This window comes from Condylura cristata, unplaced genomic scaffold (genome assembly GCF_000260355.1).
Source record: "Condylura cristata isolate star-nosed mole 26May11 unplaced genomic scaffold, ConCri1.0 scaffold00001, whole genome shotgun sequence".
Taxonomy (NCBI): Eukaryota; Metazoa; Chordata; class Mammalia; order Eulipotyphla; family Talpidae; genus Condylura; species Condylura cristata.
Window position 1 is genome coordinate 4,150,819 of NW_004567102.1, and position 21,558 is coordinate 4,172,376.

Consider the following 21,558-nt stretch of genomic DNA (forward strand, 5'->3'; position numbering starts at 1 on the left):
GGGCGGGCCAGGAGCGGTCTGCCGCGCCATGTGGGTCACCTCCATGTGGGTCACCTCCGGGGCAGGCGGGGATCTAATTCATGCAGAAGTGGCTTTCAATTCTTAGTGCAGTGCTTCAATCCGCTGTGGCACCAGGGAGGGCCTGCCTCCAGTTTTTCATCTGTAAAATGGAAGTAATAAGAATCCCAGGTTCAGGAACCAATATAGAGAGAGGGACTCTCTCTCTCTCAGTGGTTTAAAAGAAGTGCCACTTAGAAGTATATGCCAGATTATGATGGTTGTGGCACCAGTTAGCTCTTTTCTTTTTTATGTTTTCTAGGCCTGAGTTTCCGTGAATTTGTTTGGAAACTCTAGAAACTCAGTGGAGACAGCTTTGAGACCTGATAAAGAAAATCTCTTTCAAAACACTTCAAACTGTGACATCGCCACAATCTCTACTCTGCCCTCCTCCAGGACTTCTTATAGTTTCGTTTGAGGTTAGACTGGTTTCCTGTATTTGTCATTTCCAGAGCAGGAGTCAGGGACCCTGGAAAGAAAAAAATGCTTCTCATCCCCTTGCAGCACAAACAGTCCTTTTATCCTGGCCTGGATCCTTTTCCAGAGAGCTGCGAGTCTGAGAACCAAATAAGGTAATGCACCGAGGCAGGCACTGAAGTTCAAGTACCGCCAGGGGGGAGAGGGTGGAGCTGAAAGAGAAAAAGAGGCTCTGGAAGCTAGCGGCCTCTGGGCGAAGACAGTGTGCGTGTAACAAGCTGTTCTTTGGGGTTCCCCAGAGGAATGTGCGGAACTGAAAAAACAAGCACATACACCCAGAAACACGAAAGCAGCCTTTCCGAAGGGCTGTGGTGGAGGGCGGCTGCTCTGAGAATCCCTTGTCTGTCCAGGGCAAACTGTGACCTGAGCAAGTTACTTACCTACTTTTATGCCAGTTGTCACTTGGTTCAAATGCTCCAGCTATGTTTTGTAAATCAGATCATTTCCAGGGAACATTGAAACTGGGGCTAAATGGTTAAATTGCTTTCAAACCCTTCCAGCGCAAGGTTGGGGGGGGGGGCAGGAATTCCTATCATTTCTAAGGCTCCTGCAATAATTTACAAATCCATCCTTAGCAGCATGGAGCCTGTCGCTGGCACAGGAGTGAGGTTGTTGTGGTTACTTAGAGCCGGTAAAACCACAAGATTTCCTCCCATTCCCCCCATCCCCCACACCGCCAGGCCCACTTCTCCTTCATGAGGTGTAAACTGGCTGACTGCAGAGTTGGAGAATTTTTCTTTGGTTTTCCTGATCGGTACCTACTCAAATAAACTTTTTCTGCTCCAGATGATGTCATTTTTGGAGTTCACGCTGGATCCTTGGTTTCAGCCTGAGGAATGTTTCCCCAGACCTCCCCTTTCAGCAGTACTCAGCAAGTTCCCCAGGCAATGTCTCTCTGAGACAGAGACACGGTTATATTTCAAGAGCAGGTTTATTAGGGAAAAGGACAGAGGCGTAAGGGACACTTGCATAGACACAGCTGGCAGGAAGAGCGGCCCTAAAGGGACAGGTTTGCTGTGAAGAGGCCTGCGTGGTGGCAGGCGGGTGGCTTAGGAGAGCGGCCTCCGCTGAGGGAGGTCAGTGAAGAGAAGCCCCAGCAGGTCACAGGCAGGCAGGAGACTGCTGCCCTGCAGAGGGACAGAAAGGCATAGGTGGGCCGAGGACTGTGGCCCCTCTGTGGGGGCAGTGCTGGGTTTTATCATCTTCTTTCCCTAGGGAGGGGCTCATCTTCCTAAGGAGATGTTAGTTCCTAATCCCCATATCTTCATCTTCAGGTGACACTCTGCAACAGCTTGACCCCTGTCTGGGTGCTGTGCCTCCTGATCTGGGCCTTGAGGCCTAAGTGTCTTGGTTTCCATAACTTGATTAATGGCTTACACTAATCCCTTCTATTCCTACCTCCTTGTATAAAAAGTTTCCTGACATTGAAGTGTCCCCTCCAGCCTTTCTATTCTTATCCTCCATTAGTTATGTTTCTCAGACTAGGAGGAAGCAGATCATTAATTGATGATTATTGAAAACTAATTTAAAATAAAGGCTTTAATGCCGATTTATATTTTAGGTATTTGGTTCTTTAGTAAAAAGCACCTTATAGAGGGCCTCGCTTGTGATGCAAAGGGTGAAGTCTCAGCACTGTGAAGTTACCAGCAGCCACTGCAAGATGAGTTTGATCCCCAGCCCAGTAAGCTGTGTTGGGAGTGACCAAGTGCGGGAGATCTACAGAGGGACTGGATAAGGGCAGTAATAAATTAGGCCTTGCACCCAAGGGTGATAAGGCGGCAATAAACTGGGCTTTGCATCCAATTAACTGGGCCTTGCATCTGGGATGGGACTAGAAGAAGGTGATAACTGGGACACAGCAGCAATGAGTCACCCCTTTGGAATCTGAGTTTAGAATCTATATAAGAGACCCTTCCCCCCATAGGGCTGGCAGTAGCTGCAGACCCCACTCTAGGGGCTCCATCTCAGCTGCTGTCCCAGAGCAATAAACTCTGCTTGCTCAGCCTTTCTGCCTCCCGCCTTCCTTTCTTGCGGCCTCACAGAAGTTGGGACAAAACAAACTGGGGCCCAGCAGACCTCTCCTGACCCACCCACTGCTCCCCTTGTTATAGGGCACCCCAATCTGTTACAGGACAGCAAATCTGTTACAGGACAGAGAGGGACACCCCTGAAGCCCCAAAACTGCCTGCTCTAAGTGGGTTCTGCCATCCGCCGCAACAAGACAAAACATATAAAACTTTAATGAAAAGGGACTTTAATACAGTGAGTATACAATACAGAACACAAAGAATAGAACTTCTAAATCAAACACCTGAAGCTACCCATCCCCTTGTGGGCAAAAGTCAACCCAAAAGGGATTGGCCCAAAGCAAGGCCTGAAAGCTCCCACAAAATGAAAGCACCTTCTGGCCGGGACCCATAGAAAAGGGTCAGAAATGGCCAGACAAGTCTGGGAGGAAAAGAGCAACATCAAAATCAATATAAACACTGCCATAGTCACCTCCCTACAGGTCTCTCACCCACATCTGCCTTAGCCAGTCCAGGGTCAGGATACAAGCATGGTTTCTTCCTCACATGCTTGCTGCTCCAAGTAGCTTCCTCAGGTCTCTTGGCTCTCCATCCTGCTTCCTTCCCTTCTCTTCTGATTCCTTCTCTCCTTCTCTGCTCAGCTCCACCCTCCTCCTGGGTGGGGCAGGGAACCTGGAACTTCCCCTTTTCCTAGGGACCACCCTGTTACACCCTCAGCAGTGTGTTTCAGTCCATCTGCCTGTTCTGCTCATCATTCTGTCTCTGGTGCATCCTCTCACATTCTTCGCCCTTATTTGTGACCTGCACCCCAGCTCTTATATGCATAAATAAATAAGATAAATCTTTGGAGGAAAATATAGAAAAGGAGACATCACAAGGTTAAAACCTGACTCATGCAAGGAAGTTGGGGCAGAAGGAACTAACATGACCATTAACCCAGTCCTAGAAATCAAGACCCTTCGGGCCTTATTGGTATAGGGCAGGGAGCGACAGGCACCCCTGAATCACCAAACCTGCCTGTTCTAAATACGTTCTGCCATCCACCACATCAAGACAAAACATATAAGACTTTAATGAAAAGGAACTTTAATATAATTAGTATGCAAAAAGATAAGACAAAGAATATAGTTTCTAAATCAAGCACCTGAAGTTACCCATCCCCTCATGGATAAAAGTTTACCCAAAGGGATTGGCCAAAGCAAGGCCTGAAAGCCCACCACAAGACTAAAGCACCTTCTGGCCGGGACCCATGGAAAAGGGTCAGAAATGGCCAGACAAGTCTGAGAGAAAAAGAGCAAAATCAAAATCAAAAAATAAATGCTGCCATAGTCACCTCTCACCCACATCTGTTTCAACCAGTGCAGGAGCAGCTTCTTCACAAGTCTCTCTGCTCCAATGCCTCCCTCAGGTCTCTCTATCCTGCTTCCTCCCTTTACAATCTCCTCTCCAGATTCTTCTCTTCTCTGCTCAGCTCCAGCCTCCTTTGGGTGGGGCAGAGAACCTGGAACCTCCCCTTTTTCTGGGGACCCCCCTGTTACACTATCACAAAGCATAAGAGCCAAGCAGGTGTCAGACTCCTGTATCAGACTGCTGTAGGGAGTGTTGGAAGCACAGATACAGAGATTCGGCCCATGGTGAAATCTTCTACATAGTTATCCAAAATGAGCAACAAACAGGCCACTCCACAAAGGAGTAAGCCCCTCCAGAGAGAAGTCTGTACCAGTGCAGTCTCTGCGCTGGCCTGGGGCAGCAGTCCTCTGCCCACCTATGCTGGTGGGCAGCACCAGCTTCTCTCCCTCTGCAGGGCAGCAGCCTCCTGCCTGCCAGTGACTTGCACCTGCTGGGATTTCTCTGCACTGACCTCCCTCAGTGGAGGGCCCAGGCAGCTCTCCAAGGCCACCCCCCTGCCTGTGGCCACGCAGGCCTCTCTCAGCAAACCTGTCCCTTTGCGGCAGCTCTTCCTGCCCTCTTGTGTCTATGCAAGTGTCTTTTACTCCTCTGTCCTTTTGCCTAATAAATCTGCTCTTTAAATATAACTAATATCTCAGTCTTATGGAGAAACTCACCTGGGGAATTCACTGTGTACCGCTGAAAGGGGAGCTCTGGTGAAATCTTTCCCAGAGTGAACCCCAGGGCCCAGCACTAAAAAACAACATCAATAAACACATTGTTTTGTACTAGTTTGGATTTTAGTGGATTTTTATAGGGGATGAAAAGTTAAGACTAGCTGTGAATTCTGATAAACCCCTTCAGTGACCACCAACCTTGGCAGTTTGCTGAAAGACACAATATCTTTTTGCTTATTCATAACACTTGAATCTGTGACATACTTTTGAGAAGATTAAACCTTTCTAGGACACAACTTGGTGAATGAGAGAAGGCTTTGCGCCATTTGTTGGTGCTATCCTTTAAACTTTAAAACAACCAGAAAAATTCACAGTAAAAAACATAGGGAAAACATTCCAATAATAGCTTTGGGGGTACTCAACAACAGCAGCAATGGAAACAAAAGAAAAATAAACAAATGGGGCTACATCAAATTAAAAAGCTTTTGCACAACAAAAGAAGCTATCTTTTTTTTTAATATAATAGTTTATTTTTACATCATTTTGTACATTTTTTTTTTCATCTCAATTGTAATCCCCGTGGGTTTCCTATCATGAGTCACCTGTGTGCCATCACCATAGTCCCGTGCACTTCCCTCCCCCTCTTTTTGATCCCATTCCCCACTCCACCCTCACAAAATGTCTCTGGTATATGGCTGTTCATTATTCTTATTATTTTCTCGCCTGGTCCATCATACTCCTGCTATGAGCGAAACCATCCAGTATTTTTCTTTTTCTTTCTGGCTTATCTCACTAAGCATGATCTTTTCCAGCTCCATCCAAGTTGCTGCAAAAGACATGTGAAAAGAAACTATCTTTTTTTTTTTTAAAGATTTATTTATTCATACAGAATTGGGGTACAGGCCAGAGATGCAGAGGGTGAGAGGATTCACCAGAGACGAGTGGGGTGCAGAACAGGCAGATCAACGAAGTACACTGCTGAGGGGAGCAGTGGGCGGGGCAGGAGAGATCTGCCGCGTGTGGATCTCCTCTGGGGTAGGCTGGGATCGAACTCATGCGGAAGTGGCTTAAGCTTCTCAGTGCTGCACTTTAACCCGTTGCGCCCCCAGGGAGGGCCAAAAGAAACTATCTTTAAAATAAAAAGATGGCCTTCCCTGGTGGTACAGTGGGTTAAAGCACAGCACTGTGAAGCTGTCAGCCATTGCAGCACCAGGTCAATCCCGGGTCAGAGAACTGACTCACATGGCAAAGCAGACCTCTCCTTTCTCCCTGCTGCTCCTCTGAGCAGTGTTCTTCTGCCTGTTCTGCTCCCCACTTTGTCTCTGGTGAATCCTCTCACCTTCCCTCCTCCCCCCACCACTGTACCTCTGGCCTACACTGCAGTTTTTGTGTGCATAAATAAATATTTAAAAACAAAAAGACTTTCTGCTGAGTGTGGAAAAAATAGTTGCCCATCATTGGACAGGGGGCTAATGCCCAAAATATAGAGAACTCATACAATTCAACAAACAGTCCAAAGAAATATAGCTAACGGGTACTTAGTTACAGATACTTCTCCAAAGAAAGACAGTCACATGAAAAAAGACTCATCATCATTTATTACCAAGAAAATGCAAATTAGGGCCTCCTTGTGGGGTGCAAGGGGTTAAGTCACAGCACTTGAAGCAATCTGCAGCCACCACAGCAGGAATTTGATCCTGGCCGGGGCAGTGACCCACATGGCAGACCTCTCCTGTCTCACCAGCTGCTCCCCTCCACAGTGTATTTCAGTAGATCTGCCTGCTCTGCTTCCCACTCTGTCTCTGGTGAATATTCACCTCCTGTTCTCCAGCTCTTGTATACATAAATAAAAATTTATTAAATAAAAAAAACTTTAAAAAAAAGTAAATGCCATTCAAAACCACAATGAGATAGCACCTCATATCTGTGAAAACCATTCTTATCAAAAATACTAGAAACAAGTGTTGGTGTGTTTGTGGAGAAAAAAGCCCTCTAACTCTGTGGGAATGTAGACTGGTCCAGTCCCTATGGAAAACAGTATGGAGGTTTCTCAAAATATTAAAAATAGATCTGCCATATGATCAGTAATTCTACTCCTTGGTATCCACCTTTTTGGAAAGAATGCAGAACACTAATTCAAAGCTCATTCCATGAACATTCCAATATTCATTACAATACTATTTACAATAGCAAAATTTTGGAACAGCCTACGTGCCCAATGACAAATGAATGGATTAAATGTGATATACACACACATACAAACACAATGGAATACTACTCAGCTCTACAAAGATGGATGAAATCTTGCCATATGTGACAACCATTGGGACTGGAGGAGATTATGGTAAGATAAGTAAATCAGGAGAAGGACCCATGATCTCCTTCATGTGGGATATAAAGAAACAAAGGAACACGCACATACTCACACACCCCAGCCCTTGAAATCTAACAGCAGACTTGCAGCTACCAAAGGGGAAAGTGGAGCTGAGTAAAGGGAACAGGGGCCCCAGTGGACTGTGGTAGAGGATTATGGGTATGCTGATGGGGGGGAGGGGGGTAAGTTATGAACCCACACCTGGAAATCATATGCCCGTGTAAACCAGTACTACCTCAGTAAAAAATGCTACATTTTTTAAAAAGGAGAAAAACTCCCCAGACAAGATGGAGGTTTTTGTCTGAAGAATAAACTTATGAGCATAGTTGTAATGTAGTTTCTAAAGTTGCTGGCAAGCAATCAGAAGCAAGTAAGATGTGCTCAGGAAAGATGGAAAGAAACCAGAGTAAGGGGCCTTTCCTTTCTGGAGCCCCACCTCTCTGTTATCTCTCTTTGCCTCAAATCAAGACTGAGAGGATTGTTGCAGAACCTCTGGAGATATGTGGGGAGGCCTGGAAGTGAGAACATTCATTTACTTATTTTTATTTATTTATTTTTATTAAAGACTTGTTTTATTTTTGCAAACAGAACTGGGGTACAGGCCAGAGGTGCAGGGGGTGAGAGGATTTACCAGAGACAGAATGGGAAGCAGGACAGGCATATTGATGAAGTATACTGCTGAGGGGAGCAGCAGGCGGGTCAGGAGAGGTCTGCTGTGCCGTGTGGGTCACCTCCCTGGCCAGGGATGGAAATGGTGGTGCAGCGGCTGCAGATAGCCTCAGAGTGCTCACCTTTAACCCATTGCACCACCAAGGAAGGCCCTACTTATTTATTTTTAAAGATTTATTTATGCATACAGGAACTGGGGTGTAGGCCAGAGGTGCCGGGCATTGAGAGGATTTACCAGACAGAGTGGGGAGAAGAACAGTCATACTGACTGTAACAGACTGTTGAGAAGAGGTCTGCTGCGCCATGTGGGTTAGCTCCTTGGCAGGGGACCGAACTGTGCTTCAGTGGCTGTGGTGGCTGCCATATTGTATAACACAGCCTTAGGTCAGTTTTTGGGTCTTCTTTGCCCTACTCTGTGTACTGGGAGATTAATCTCTAGATTTGTCATTCAGTTCTGTCATTTTGGCAATAGAAAGTGCCATCAAAAGATAGGAATTTCAAACAAGAGAGTGGCCCAACTATACCCTGTTCTTCCCCCAAATCTGGCTGCTACAGTTCCTCTCTCTGAGACCACAGTGGCCGGTCTTCTGTAACTGGTTCTGGTTGTAAATGTAGCTGTAACTTCCTACTGCTGGTAACCCTGCTCCCTTTCTTTCCCATCAGGCCTAAGAGCTGCCTCTGAAGTCACCCCTCCCCTGTGGGTTTCTTTGACCCTGCCGGAAACTTGGTAAATAATTACCTCTTTAATTAACCCTTATAAAGTGTGCCATCTGCTTCTAGTCAAACCCTTGACTGAACCGAGTAGTTAAGGAAGTACTGGTATGGTTCCATGCTCTCACTGGATTTTCCTTGATGGATACATAAAGTCAGTCACAGTATTCAAAACATTAATCGTTATACATGGAAATAAGTGCCTGGTCATCAGTACTTTTCCTCCCTTAAGTCAAAAAACATAGTGAATTGATAACCAGGGAGAATTTTAAAATTGGAAAATAACTTAGTACCGCGGTCCTTATCTGAGACAGTGAGAAGTCTGTCTGAGTAATTTCTGTATTTTGTATCTGTTTGCAAGTGACAGGAAAAACAACACAAAATGGTCTAGGCAAATCAGGGGAAAAGGTAGGGAGTCTACACATTCAAATGACTGAGAAGCCCAGAGGTGGAAGTGGGCTCAGGCCTAATAGGGACATTCAAGGGCTTCTTATTCCTCATCTCTGGGCCTTGCCTCCATTAGGGTGGGGTTCACGTCCTGAATGGCTGCCCTGGTTCAGGACCTCACTAGTCAGAGGAAGTGAGTATACTTGTCTTTGTTTGGCTGAACAGTAGTGTTGGATTTAACAGTTTACTGCTCTAATTGGATTAATCTTCCATTTCTTCATTAATTGGGGGAGGGCTTAAAGCAGGAATGATTTAATTCACTAAATGTAGGGCCCTCCCTGATGGCGCAAGGGATTAAAGTGCAGCACTAGGAAGCTTTCTTTAATCACTGCAGCATGAGTTCCATCCCTGACCAGGGAGCTGACCCACATGGCACAGCAGACCTCTCCTGTGTCACTTGCTGCTCCCCTCAGCAGTGTATTTCAGTCCATCTGACAGTTCTGCTCCCTACTCTGTCTCTGGTGAATCCTCTCATTCCTCTTCCCGCACCTCTGGCTTGTACCCTAGCTGTTATATGCATAAATAAATCATGTCCCTGTTCCTGAAGAGGTGGGGTATAGGTGCCAATCACACCTGAACAGTAGTAAGGTCAATTATTGTAACAGTCAATTATTGTATCAATTATTGTAGAAAAGGGAGTCTTAGGGTCCTGAGATGCCCCTCCATCTGCCTGCTAACATTGTGAGAGAGAAAATTCTCCAAAGAAAATCAAGACATGTTCACTATGGGCCTTCCTGATGATACAAGGGGTTACATCTCAGCACTATGAAACTATCTGCAGCCACTGCAGCACAAATTCAATCCCTGGCCAGGGAGCTGACCCACATGGCTTGGCAGACCTCTCCTAGCCTGCACACTGCTCCCTTCAACAGTGTATTTCAGTTCATCTGCCTGTTCTGCTTCCCACTCTGTTTCTGGTGTTTCTTTTAACCCCCTTTCATCCCATCTGTCACACCTCTGGCATGCATCCCAGAAGTGCATGTTCTTGTATGCATAAATAAAATAAATCTTTATATATTTTTAAGATTATTTTTTTATTTATGCATTATAGACCTGGAGTACAAGCCAGAAGTACAGGGGGTAGTGAAAGGATTCACCAGAGACAGAATAGGGAGCAGAACAGGCAGATTTCAATGAAGTACCCTGCTGGAGGAAGCAGCAGGCAAGACAGGAAAGGTCTGCTGCACCACGTTGGTCACCTCCCTGGCCAGGAACTGAAGTCGTGTTGAAGCGGCTGCAGGTAGCTACTCCATAGTGCTGCGCTTTAACCTACTGCATCACCAGGGAGAACCCAATAAAATAAAACTTTAAATGAGAGAGATGTTCACTATAGCATATGATCCCCTTTCCCTGCCCCAGGAAATTCTGATATATACCCTTGAAACTTCATGTACTCTAGGATCAAGACAGGAGTGGCTGGCAGTTGAATACATTTAAAGGAATGTTAAGATTTTCCATAATTTAGACGGAAAATTCACTTGGCTGCAGTTACCAAAGGTGGAAAGTGTGTGAATGGCCACAGGTGGGAAAGAAAGGGATACTGAGATGTGAATAGCACATTTTAAAAAAGTCAGCAGTTTTTTTTTTTTTTTTTGAGCAGAAATTGTGCCAGGTGATTTACAAACATCCTTCCTTTTTTTCTAATTAAACAAATATGTACTGATCACCTGCTGCATGCCAGGCTTGTTTCCAGGTCCTGGGGAGGCAGGAGCAACTTCAACTAGACAAAAGCTGAATTTTCTGTGGGAAGAGACAGCACTTAACTCCGCCAGGTTGGTCCTACTGTTCCATGTTAGGGAGAGGAAACATCTTAAGACAGGTTAAGGGATTTTTGGGAAACTTTATTACTAAATTCTCAGGAAGCAGGGCTGTCTGACTTCAAACTGACAAAAGAAAATAAAATTAAAAAGAGAAACACAATCAAAGAGGGAGCAAATCAAGGCACATATAAATGAGCTAGAAAAGAAAAACACTAAATAAGAGAAAGGGTTTGCTAGCATGCCCTTCACCTGGGAAACACCCCATTTAAGGCCTGAACCAACAACCATAGTTTCCTGTTGGCTCTCTTTCCCCTGTGCCATAAGACATCCCCATCCTATAACAGAGAAAACGAATGCTCCTTCTTCTCCCCACCTCAAAACATATAAACTTTTTAAAGCCACAGCAAGACATACTGCTTCAAGTGAAATGATCTGGGGGAGGTAAAATAGAAGTAAATAAACAGCATATCTACCAGATAAGGGCTGAAAATATAAATTATCTTTTTTTTTTCTTGAGAGCACATTTGAGTAAGTATTAGCAATAGCCAGACTTTTCTAGAAAGAGATACCGTACACACTTCCTAGTGAAACTCAGTTCCAGACAGGGAGGAGAGTTTGGTGAATTTTCTAACGCAGTCGAGGTATTTCTCTCCCGGTAGTTAACTGTTTTTCAAGGGGAGGTGGAAAACTGGAAGGTGTGGAGCGGTCCAAGGACCCCCTTCTCTCCACTAAGTCACCTCTGCAGCTTTTTCGAGAAGGGCGAGAGGTGCCCTTTCAGACATTTGTTTGGAAGCCCAGAAATTAAATTCTCAGAAACTTCCTTTTGCTGTTATTTGCTAAAGGCGAGTTTCCAGATGGCCTGACCGTCTCATTTGCCTTTGAGTTTCTATTTAACATTTTCAAAGTCCAGGCAGATGACGCCATCGACTCTAGCAGCTCTGCCAAATCCTGCAGTTCGGAGAGAGGCGGGAAAGCAGCCTGGGTTTAGCGGGCTCTCCCGGACCGGTCCTTTCCTAAGTGTGGGGTCTGGGCGGGCGCAATCCAGTGGCAGCTCAGTCCCAGGCAGATCCGTGACTTCGGAAACAACTCGGAAGCCTGTTTGCAAACGCCATGATCTTAGTTCCAGCCTAACCGTTCAAAATGATCATTTAATTAACGAATTCACCCAATAAATGCATCTTTTAGGAACAACTTGCTTTATCAGTGTTTGAGAGTGACGGCGACGGTATTAATAAAACCCCCAATCTATTTGGAGATGAGAGAGAGGGGACTGGAGATTATTCGGAAGTCCACAAACGGCAAACAACACGGGTTAGAGTTCCAGGCCTCAGGCGACTAACGCGCGATTGCGCGCGTCTCTTCAGACCCGGCACCAGCACCGCCCCAGCGCGCTCCCAGCAACCGCGGGCGTTTGTAGCCTCTACGTCACGGCCCTCGCCGCTTCTCATTGGCGAAGCCCGTCCAATCACGTGACTGGATCACGGCATATAAAACCGGGCGAGGGGAAGGCGGTGGTCCGCCATTTCGTGGACGCCGGGTCAGCGAAAGCATCCGCGGGTCTGGGGCGGGAAGATCCACTAGAAGGTGTGTGGATTTGAGCCTCCGCATTTCTAACCCAAGATCTCGGTAAGAGACGGGCGACGAAAAGAGGGCGGTGGGCGTTGGAACCTAACAGCTAACGTGGGGCCAGGCCCAATGGCGGCGCCAGGTTGAGACAAAGAGGCGCCGCCGCCATTTTGTGACGTTCAGCACGGGGCGGTGGCGGGGGCTCCCAACCCTTCAGAGGAGGTTCTGTGGGGTTGAAATGGAGGGGAACAGGACCTTCTCGGGTGGGGGGGGTAAATGGGGTTACTCGGGAGTTACGGAGAAGGGGGAGCCAGCAGGTGAATTGGACCCCAGGCCGCGCGCGGCCTTGCAACTTATGGCGCCTTTTTTTTTTTTTTTGGCGCTTCACGTTTTTTTAGGAAGCGTTTCAGGATTTTTTTCCCCTCGAGTCATTAATCAAGATTGGACCCTTCAATCTATATTAAGTCATTTCTGTGTTCACCTTTATTTTCATGTTATTTGAATTTGATTTTTTTTTAAAGCCCGAAACCATTTTTTTCCCCAAACTAAAAATGATCTGCCTTGAGCTGCATTGTTCTTGGAGCTACCTCCCATTATTAATACGTAGTCACGGCAAAGTTTTTAAAAACCAATGGACTCTTGGGCATAGGGTGGGGTCAACGAAAAGAGAATGTGTTTGGACTGGTTTTTTTATTCGCATAAGCCCAGAGTGAGAAGAATGTGGTGTTTTCGAACGGCCATCAGATTTAACTGGCCGCTCTTTTTATGCATTTGAAACTGGTCTACAAGCTGATTAGGTGCATCACTGAGATGACGTTAAGTATTTAAGTTTATTAAATGTAAACCACGAAAATGCAGTAAAATCCTTGGGTGTCAAATTTCTGAACTTTTTTTGGGGGGCCGAGGTGAAATTAACATACCGTGCATTTCGAAAGTAGTTTAAGTAGTATTTAGCACAACCACGGTGTAACCGTCACCTCTCTAGTTCCAAACTTTTTTTTTTTAACCACTGAGACCAGTACCGATTTTCAGGCTTTCCTTACCAACCCGACCCTCCTCCCCAATCAGCCACTTGTAAACATAAATCTATCTAGATTTGCGTGTTTTGGGTGTTTTCTTATATTTGGGATCCTAAGATAGACATCTTGTGTCTATGTCAGCATTTCAAGGTACAGACCCATTTGGTCCTTTGGTTAGTACTCTATCCATGACTAGTATTGTGGGTAATTTTGCTTCACCAGTTGACTTGATGGACATTTGGGTGGACACTTCGGCTATTGATAATACTCTTGTATTAGGAACATACTTGAAATCCCACTTTGTTTTGTTGCTTAAGGAGTGATGCTGGTTACTACAGTTCTCCAGGCTCTGTTTGCCAAGGAGAAGTAGAAAACCGGAAGGTGGGGGAAAGGGGCCCAAGGCTCCACTAAATCACTATTAAAGCTTTTTCAAGAAGAGCTAGCATGCCCTTTTCTAGGCATATGTTTGGAGTCCCAGAATGTTAATTCATTCCCAGAGTCGACTGTTAAATGGTTGCATTTGGTCTTTTGAGCCTCCAGGGTTTGTTTCTTAGCAAGTAATTCTCCTATAAATATTTTGGAAATAGTTCAGATTCTAACATTCCCTGGGGATTTTCCACCTCACTTAAACAGGTATCCCACATACACGAAACAGTTTGTGCTGGTTTCTTGTGGCTACCAGTAATCATGAGTGAATGGGGTGTTTTGGGCTTAATATTTCTTACACTTTGGTTTTCTACATCTACTAAGGTTATCTCATTCCTTATTGATGGTTCAGGTAAATGATTTAATATTTGGGGTATTTTTTGTTACAGAAATGCATCGTGATTCCTGTCCCTTGGACTGTAAGGTTTATGTAGGTAATCTTGGAAACAATGGTAACAAAACTGAATTGGAGCGAGCATTTGGCTATTATGGACCACTCCGAAGTGTGTGGGTTGCTAGAAATCCTCCCGGCTTTGCTTTTGTTGAATTTGAAGATCCTCGTGATGCAGCTGATGCTGTCCGAGAGCTAGATGGGAGGTAATTAAATTAATTTATAATGTAAATATGTTGTAGTGTTTGAAAAAGATTTATTTATGCATTAAAGAACTGGGGCATAGGCGGGGGGGGGGGTGAGAGGATTTACCAGAGAGTGGGGAGCAGAACAGGCACATCTTCTGAAATACACTGCTGAGGAGAGCAGGGGGCAAGACAGAGGTCTGTTGTGCCATGTCCTCCCTAACCAAGGTAGCTTCATAGTGCTGCTCTTTAACTCCTTGTGCCACCAGGGAGGCCCAATATATCACGGTTGTTAAATATTTTTGTATATAGTTTTTTAAAAACTTACAATCTAAACTAAATGACACTAGATATTTACCTAAGTCTTACTTGTAGGCAAACTAAAGAACTGAATAATGTGTTAGTGAAGTTACTTACGTTTTGTGGTCTGTTTTTTGGGTGGGCTTTAAATTAACATTGGGTGGGTAGTTGCATCCAAAACATGACTGAAACATTTTAAATCTCCCGCATTGATAAGTATTTGATTAGTAGAAAGTTGGGGGTCTATAGTGATTTTTTTTTTGTTTTGTTGTGTTCTGCTGGCTGATAAATAACATCTGAGTCTGACATTTGCAAGACATTGGATTTCATGAAACCAAAGGAAATTTAATCCTTATTCAATTTCTGGGGGGAGTGGGGTTATCTTGGAAAGCACTTGTATGAAAGGTCATCCAAGCAGATTGCAGAAGCATGCATTAATTATTCCTGGGTTGTACCTCTTAATCACTGTCCAGATCCGGCGGCTTGCCTAAATTTATTGCTTGTGAACCAGTGAAGAGATAGAGGATAAACTGTTTTCTGCTGTTCTCGGGTGTCAACTTATATGAAGATTGAAGGGAGAGAGGATAAAGTAAAATGGTCACAATGCCTCTGTCTTGTTTCACTTGGAAAGGGGTGAAGGGAAGGAGGTGGAGGGATGCCAACGATATTGCCTGTATGTAGTAAGATGAATAAATGCTGGGTCCTCATTCCCATTGCGGGAGATATAGATAGATGAAATAGTCTTGAGTACAGATCTGGGGTGGTTAGACTTATATTGAGTTAAAATACAGAATAATTAATAGAGCAATAAAACAAGTTGATTTTCCTGGCTAGAAGAAAATTGGCAACCAACATTTGTTTTGGTATCAAGGATTTTACATGTGTGCTCTGCAGAGAAGCCAACTTAACTAGTGCCTGTTTTTTGCTTTAGCATACTCTTTTCGAAAGCTGTTTGATTGCTACAGATGTAATGTCTTTTTCTCTTAGAACACTGTGTGGCTGCCGAGTAAGGGTGGAACTGTCAAATGGTGAAAAGAGAAGTAGAAATCGTGGTCCACCTCCTTCTTGGGGTCGTCGCCCTCGAGATGATTATCGGAGGAGGAGTCCTCCACCTCGCCGCAGGTACTTGAGAGAGAGCGTGTTTAGAGGTATTGGTATAAATGGAGTAGCTAATGGGAGCAGGTATTTCTCTAAAGTTTGTTTTGGTGGGTTTTTAAACTTAAAGTGATGAGGTTTTTTAGGAAACATTTTGCTGGGTGTAGTTTGGGGTATGTGAGTTGTGCTGAGTGTTGGCTTTTGTCTTTAGGTCACTGTTCATGTTGGTAGTCAGTTACTTCTATCTTGGATCTATCTTCTAGTTCATCTTCTAGTTGCATCTTTCCGAGTCTTCCCTTATACTTCAATTTAGGCCTTTTTCCATTTCTTGACTCCATAATGACAAACAATACATTCAACTCTAGCTCTTCACAAAAATGTATTTTCTACTATTAGCACGATTGTAATATTGACCAAATAGGCAGCTGTTTTAATGTTACAACAGAAATGTTAAAGTAGAAATCATTCTGAAACTGACTTAAGTCACTGACCATAAAGGGGGCTAAAAAAAGTAATCCCAGTCATCTGTTCTTCAAACCCAAATAGGAGAGAATTCAGTTTTTTTATAATTGAAATGGCATCATTCTTGGACCAGGCAGTATTGTCTGGATGCTGACTCCACATCTCCTCAAACTCCAAAATAATTCTGTAGGACTGAATTTACCTTACAGGTGAGTGAAGTCCTAGGAGATAGGAGTTCAAAATCTTGCCCCTTTTACTATTTTGAAAAACAAAAACACGCTGTTGCCCATCATAATAAAGAGTATTTGTTAGCTAATAGATGGTTGTACTGATGGCTTGTTTTTTTCATTTTTTTTGTGCTTTTTGGTCCATCTATTAATAAAAATGAACCCCGTTACAGAGTCACCATCATGTCTCTTCTCACCACCCTCTGAGTCTGCATTAGCCAGTCAACTAGCCCTTTCAGCGTCATGTGACCAGCGCGCCCCATTCAGCTTGGCTGGTGTCGTTTCACATGACCCAGGCATGGCCAGTCGTCAGGTTGCACCGCCCTTTGGTTCCCGAGCATGCTGTTTTCTCTCAGCCTTCTCTCCAACCTTAACCAAATCGGCAGCAGCCACCTCGACCGCCCACACATTCCTGGCCAATCAGCTCAGCTGTTTATTTACCAAATGTCTTCACAACAACTACAGCAGCAGCCTTCGGCTAACAAAAAAGCAGGAAAAATCCACAACACCCCCTTCGCCAACCAACTAAATCCAACGCAACATCTGGCAAAACCTTTTCAGCAAATTCTTCCTGGCCGTCAGTCCGGCAGCCTCACCTCACCATTTCTAGCTTGTTGAAACCCAAAACTAGTAAGTTTTTCCTGCTTATACAGTTTACTGCTGGTTAAAATAAGGAGTAAGCGGCTTAAAGTAATTCTTTTTTCTGGATCAAAGGCTGGCTGTGCATAATTGAATGGTAACGTACATATATATTGCTTGAATAAAACTTTTAAGGGTGATAGGGAACTCATAATGTAACTAGACCTTCAAGTGGAACTTATTTGCATGTGTGAGATGCCAAACTAAAAATTTTAATAACTCTAACAGTTTAGCTTTTCTTTCTAGCAAAAATTTTGTTGAATCCTATCACCTTTAAATGGTTTTACTAACAGTTTTCAAATTTTTTTAAATTTGGGGATAAAGTGGGCCAAAGCTAAGGTAATTTTGATAAGCCTAAACACACTCTTAAATTGTGACGATCACAAATGCAGTTCTAATGTAGCACTTAATGGCATCAATATTTACACCTAGCGCGTTTTCACAAAATGACACTATCCACCTGTGGTACCTTAAGTCTTGTCATGGACTTACTATAGGTTTGCATGGGTTCCAAATACTGGTTTACGGTACTGTTTTTGGAACTACTTGTGGGACTACATTTTGGTGTGGTGTTTGGGTAGTGAAGTTAGTTTGACATGGAAGTTTTGCATTGGACAGACCTGCTGTGAAGCATTCTTTGTTAAAGTGAATCCATGGTTGGAATACCTGCTTTTTTCACTTGAGCTTTTGGTTCCTTAATCCTTCTGTGCCTTTTTTTCTTTACTTTTTTTTTTTTTTTGACGATGGGTGCCAGTTCTTCGGCACATTCACTGGGCCCAACAGTGAGATTGAAAAGTTGGGAAATGCCTCACACCATAAGTACTAACTGACAGTTAGCCTAATTTTCCTATTTCTGCTTTTAGATCTCCAAGACGGAGAAGCTTCTCCCGCAGTCGGAGCAGGTAAAGAAATACCTTGTTTGCCATATTCTCGGAAATGCTATTTCAAGATAACTAGGTTAGCTAATGGATTCAGACTTTAGTAACAAGTCTTGGTATATAGCGCCTGTGTTAACATTTTTATTTTCAAAGCCTCTAAAGACTACATTTTTTAGTATAATCTTGATTCGCCCTCATTTCCTTTCCTCTCTGGTTTAGGTCCCTTTCTCGAGATAGGAGAAGAGAGAGATCACTGTCTCGGGAGAGAAATCACAAGCCATCCCGATCCTTCTCTAGGTCTCGTAGGTAAGAATTTTAATGATGGAGCCATTAAAAAATATACAGTGAGGTCTTTGTTGCCATTTTGATAGTATTAGAACTTTGCTATCGAAATCTTTGTTGTTGAGTTACAGGTGTAACTTTGTCCCTTTTTTTTTTTTTTTAGCCGATCTAGGTCAAATGAAAGAAAATAGAAGACCAGTTTGCAAGAAGAGTGGTGTACAGGAAATAACTTCATTTGACAGGAGTATGTACAGAAAATTCAAGTTTTGTTTGAGACTTCATAAGCTTGGTGCATTTTTAAGATGTTTTAGCTGTTCACATTTGTTTCTTGGGACAGTGACACATAAAAGGTATAATTTTCCATAGTTTGAAATGGATCATATGAGGCATGTAATATCAAGAATTGTTACTTTACAATGTTCCCTTAAGCAAAATTGAATTTGTTTTGAACTTTTAGTCTTGCATAGACTAATAATAAATCTCTAAATTTTGCCTAGCCTATAAAGTATGATTGATATTATGGAAACAACTGGCAAAAATTGAACCAAGACTTTTCCCATAACTAGGATAGTATGCAGCTATAGTTGAACCAACCAGTGTTTAAAAGCTGCTATGAATACAAGTCAGTAGGTAAAAATAAAAGCTGCACCATAAAGCTAGATTAGAGGTCTTTCTGTTCTGTTTTAACTCCAACTAGTCTTAAGCACTGGGTAGAGAATGCCCAGCCCAGTTGGCATAGAATCTTAAATTTCAAGAAAACTAGTTTACTTTTACTTTCAGTCACAAGTTCCTTATGTAGTTGCTGTGTATCAATGCATAGCTCTTTGATAACATTCTTTATTTGGAAGTTTGAGACGATTCAAGATCCTAATCTCCTGCCAGTTTAAGGGTACATTGTAGAGCTGAACTTTTAAGTTACTGTGCAAGATTTTTTTTCATGCTGTCATTTGTAATATGTTTTGTGAGAATCCTTGGGATTAAAGTTTTGGTTACAAATTGTTGTTTAACTTGAAAGCCTGTTTTTCCTTTCCAAACTAAAATCTGTGAGCTTGGTACCAAGTCCAGGTATATAACATTCCTATTGGAAGCCATACTTATATTTTCTTGTAAAGTGCTTTTGAATTAATAAAATATTAGCATAATTGTGTAATAGTTGAACCCACTATTACCGTACTTCTTGTCCCTTGGAAAGCAGTTGGTTACACAGATACAAGAAACACAATGAGAAGCTTCAAGTATAGGAAATTACTGGTGTTACCGAAATGATCATTAGTACTTAAATTTAAAAGAAGCCAGTTCAAAGTCTGTGGTATACTTAGTGACCAACTTTTTAAAGTTACAGAAACCTGGTACATTGTGATCCAAAGTTGCCCATAAAAAAAGGCTTTTATCATTAGCATGAGAACAAAGCTTTAAAGTTGCTTCCATTTTATATAATTTGAGGTGTTGCATGGGAATTCTAAACTGATCCATCATGTAAAGTCACTATGGTTAAAATGTAATAGTGCAGAATTGAATATGGAGGCATGTATAACTTTCCTCTTAGAAATCAGAGGAGTTGTAATTTTAAATTTTGTGCAATTAGATTAAATTGTAATGCAACAGTCTTGTGGCTTAGTTTCCTTAAAACATTTAGTTTTGGGTTATGCTGTCCTCACTTTGTCTTTAATGCGGGAGATAAGTCATTGCATTGATTCAGTCTATAAGGATATTTTATAATGTAGGTCCTTGACAATGGTCCTTAATCTTTCATGCAAATACCAGTGAGAGAAAAACCATTGGTATCAGTAAGATTCATTTATGAGTCTTGTTAGAGGAGGACACTACCTGTTGATTAATTGGGAGCTCTGGCTTTGGGCCCCTTGTCTTTTGGCATTTTCTTATCCTAAAACTATTACTGCTAGGAACAAGGTACAAGATAGCTGAGAAGTCATGGGCATGAATAATTACACTGTTCTTAGAAATGGGCAGTTCAGCAGTAAATTCTGTAGTCTTAAATTAGAAGGGTTTCTGTAAAAAGGACAGGATACTCTATAGAGCTCTGGACCGCAGGTTTTAATCTAATAAAGCATCTGAATTTGCAATAATTTATAATCTGCCCTAGCTCAATTTTCTGGTTTTGTAAAAAGGTCGAAATTGTTTGAACATTTCAATTTTTGACTTAAAATTGGAAGTCACCACATCTAAAATTTTAAAAGCCCATTAGCAAATCTATTCAAGGAGCCTGTGAGTTGAATGGTAACTGAAAAAGTGACAGGAATACTATCAGTGTAATGAATTATGATGTTCACTTGTGAATCACCATTTTATACCTGGTGAGAAACAGATACTATTTTTTTTTATACTTTTCAAAGAATACCCTGATCTATACTTCAAAGTTACTTTTTACTTCCATGTTGTAAGCAAGTTAAGATAGATTATTTTACCACTTTGATAAACTTTTTTACCATTCTTTTAAGATCATGAGGTTTGTAGACAGTCTCGCCACCCTCCCCTTTTAGTTTAGATTAACTCATCTGAATGGAAAGTTTCATTTTGTTGTAGAAGTTCGGATTTATTTAGCACAGTGCTACTTTACAGTAATGGGATTGGTCATAGAGATTTCTCAAATCTACACAACCTTTTTTGCAGATGTTTGACTCAAGCTTATTAGAGTGATACAGAGTTGTGTTATTTGAAAGAGTTCTTTCTGGGTGTTAAAATCCTGGTTACATAAGAGGCACTGGTATTAGTAATTTGTCTTAATGTGCTTTTATTTTCACAATTTTAAACATGACTTAGTTGTCAGAACAAGTTGGTAATGTCTTCCAGTTGTATATTTTTGTATTAGACTGCTGCCTTCTGGATTTTCTTTTTTTGAGAACATGACAGATTTTTATAATTAAAGCAGCTGAAGAAAAACTGGGTTGAAGTATATTTTTATCAAGAATGGATAGTGTTGAATTAGATTTTACATGTCTGCGTTTTCTTCACCTTATTAGATTCACTGGATATTTAAGAATGCCATTGTAGTACACATAGGGTTTTGAGATTTTTTTTGACAAAACCTAGTATAATCATGATTTGTTAATGCAAGTCTTAAGGCCAGTTAGTGCCTTTATGACATGTACATGTGTATATTGAGTTTTTGAAGATCTGGAAATCCTGATACATTTTCCTGAGATGGAGAATAATTCCAAAGCAAAGTTAAGCCTTCCAGAAAAGTAAGTATCTGTAGGTGATTTTACTTTTCTCTTTAATGTCTTAGTCACTTATGGACACCTGTGAAGTATACTTTAGATTTCATTTGGGACAGGTTAGGAACTTTTAGTAGTAATTTGCTGACAAGTCCCAAAACTTGAAGTGTACCAAGGGAGAAAATTGCTTATATTGCTTAATGCTTTTATAATGCTGCCTTTAAAACTGGGTCTTTTGCTACTTGTATTGACTATTTAGAAATTAGTTACTAAAACTATTTTGAAAGAATTTTCTTTTTAAGAACAACTCCAGGAGGGCCCTCT

At 42.5% G+C, this 21,558-nt stretch overlaps 1 protein-coding gene across 1 annotated transcript; it reads left to right on the forward strand.

Annotated features, from left to right (window-relative positions):
* The first annotated feature begins 12,120 nt into the window (after positions 1 to 12,120).
* SRSF3 (serine/arginine-rich splicing factor 3) lies at positions 12,121 to 19,664 on the forward strand. Its single transcript, XM_004673426.2, has 6 exons — positions 12,121 to 12,214; positions 13,989 to 14,196; positions 15,463 to 15,597; positions 17,762 to 17,800; positions 17,996 to 18,082; positions 18,222 to 19,664. The coding sequence occupies exons 2-6, from the start codon at positions 13,991 to 13,993 to the stop codon at positions 18,247 to 18,249; spliced, it is 495 nt and encodes a 164-aa protein (XP_004673483.1). The 5' UTR covers positions 12,121 to 12,214; positions 13,989 to 13,990; the 3' UTR covers positions 18,250 to 19,664.
* The last annotated feature ends 1,894 nt before the right edge of the window (positions 19,665 to 21,558 follow it).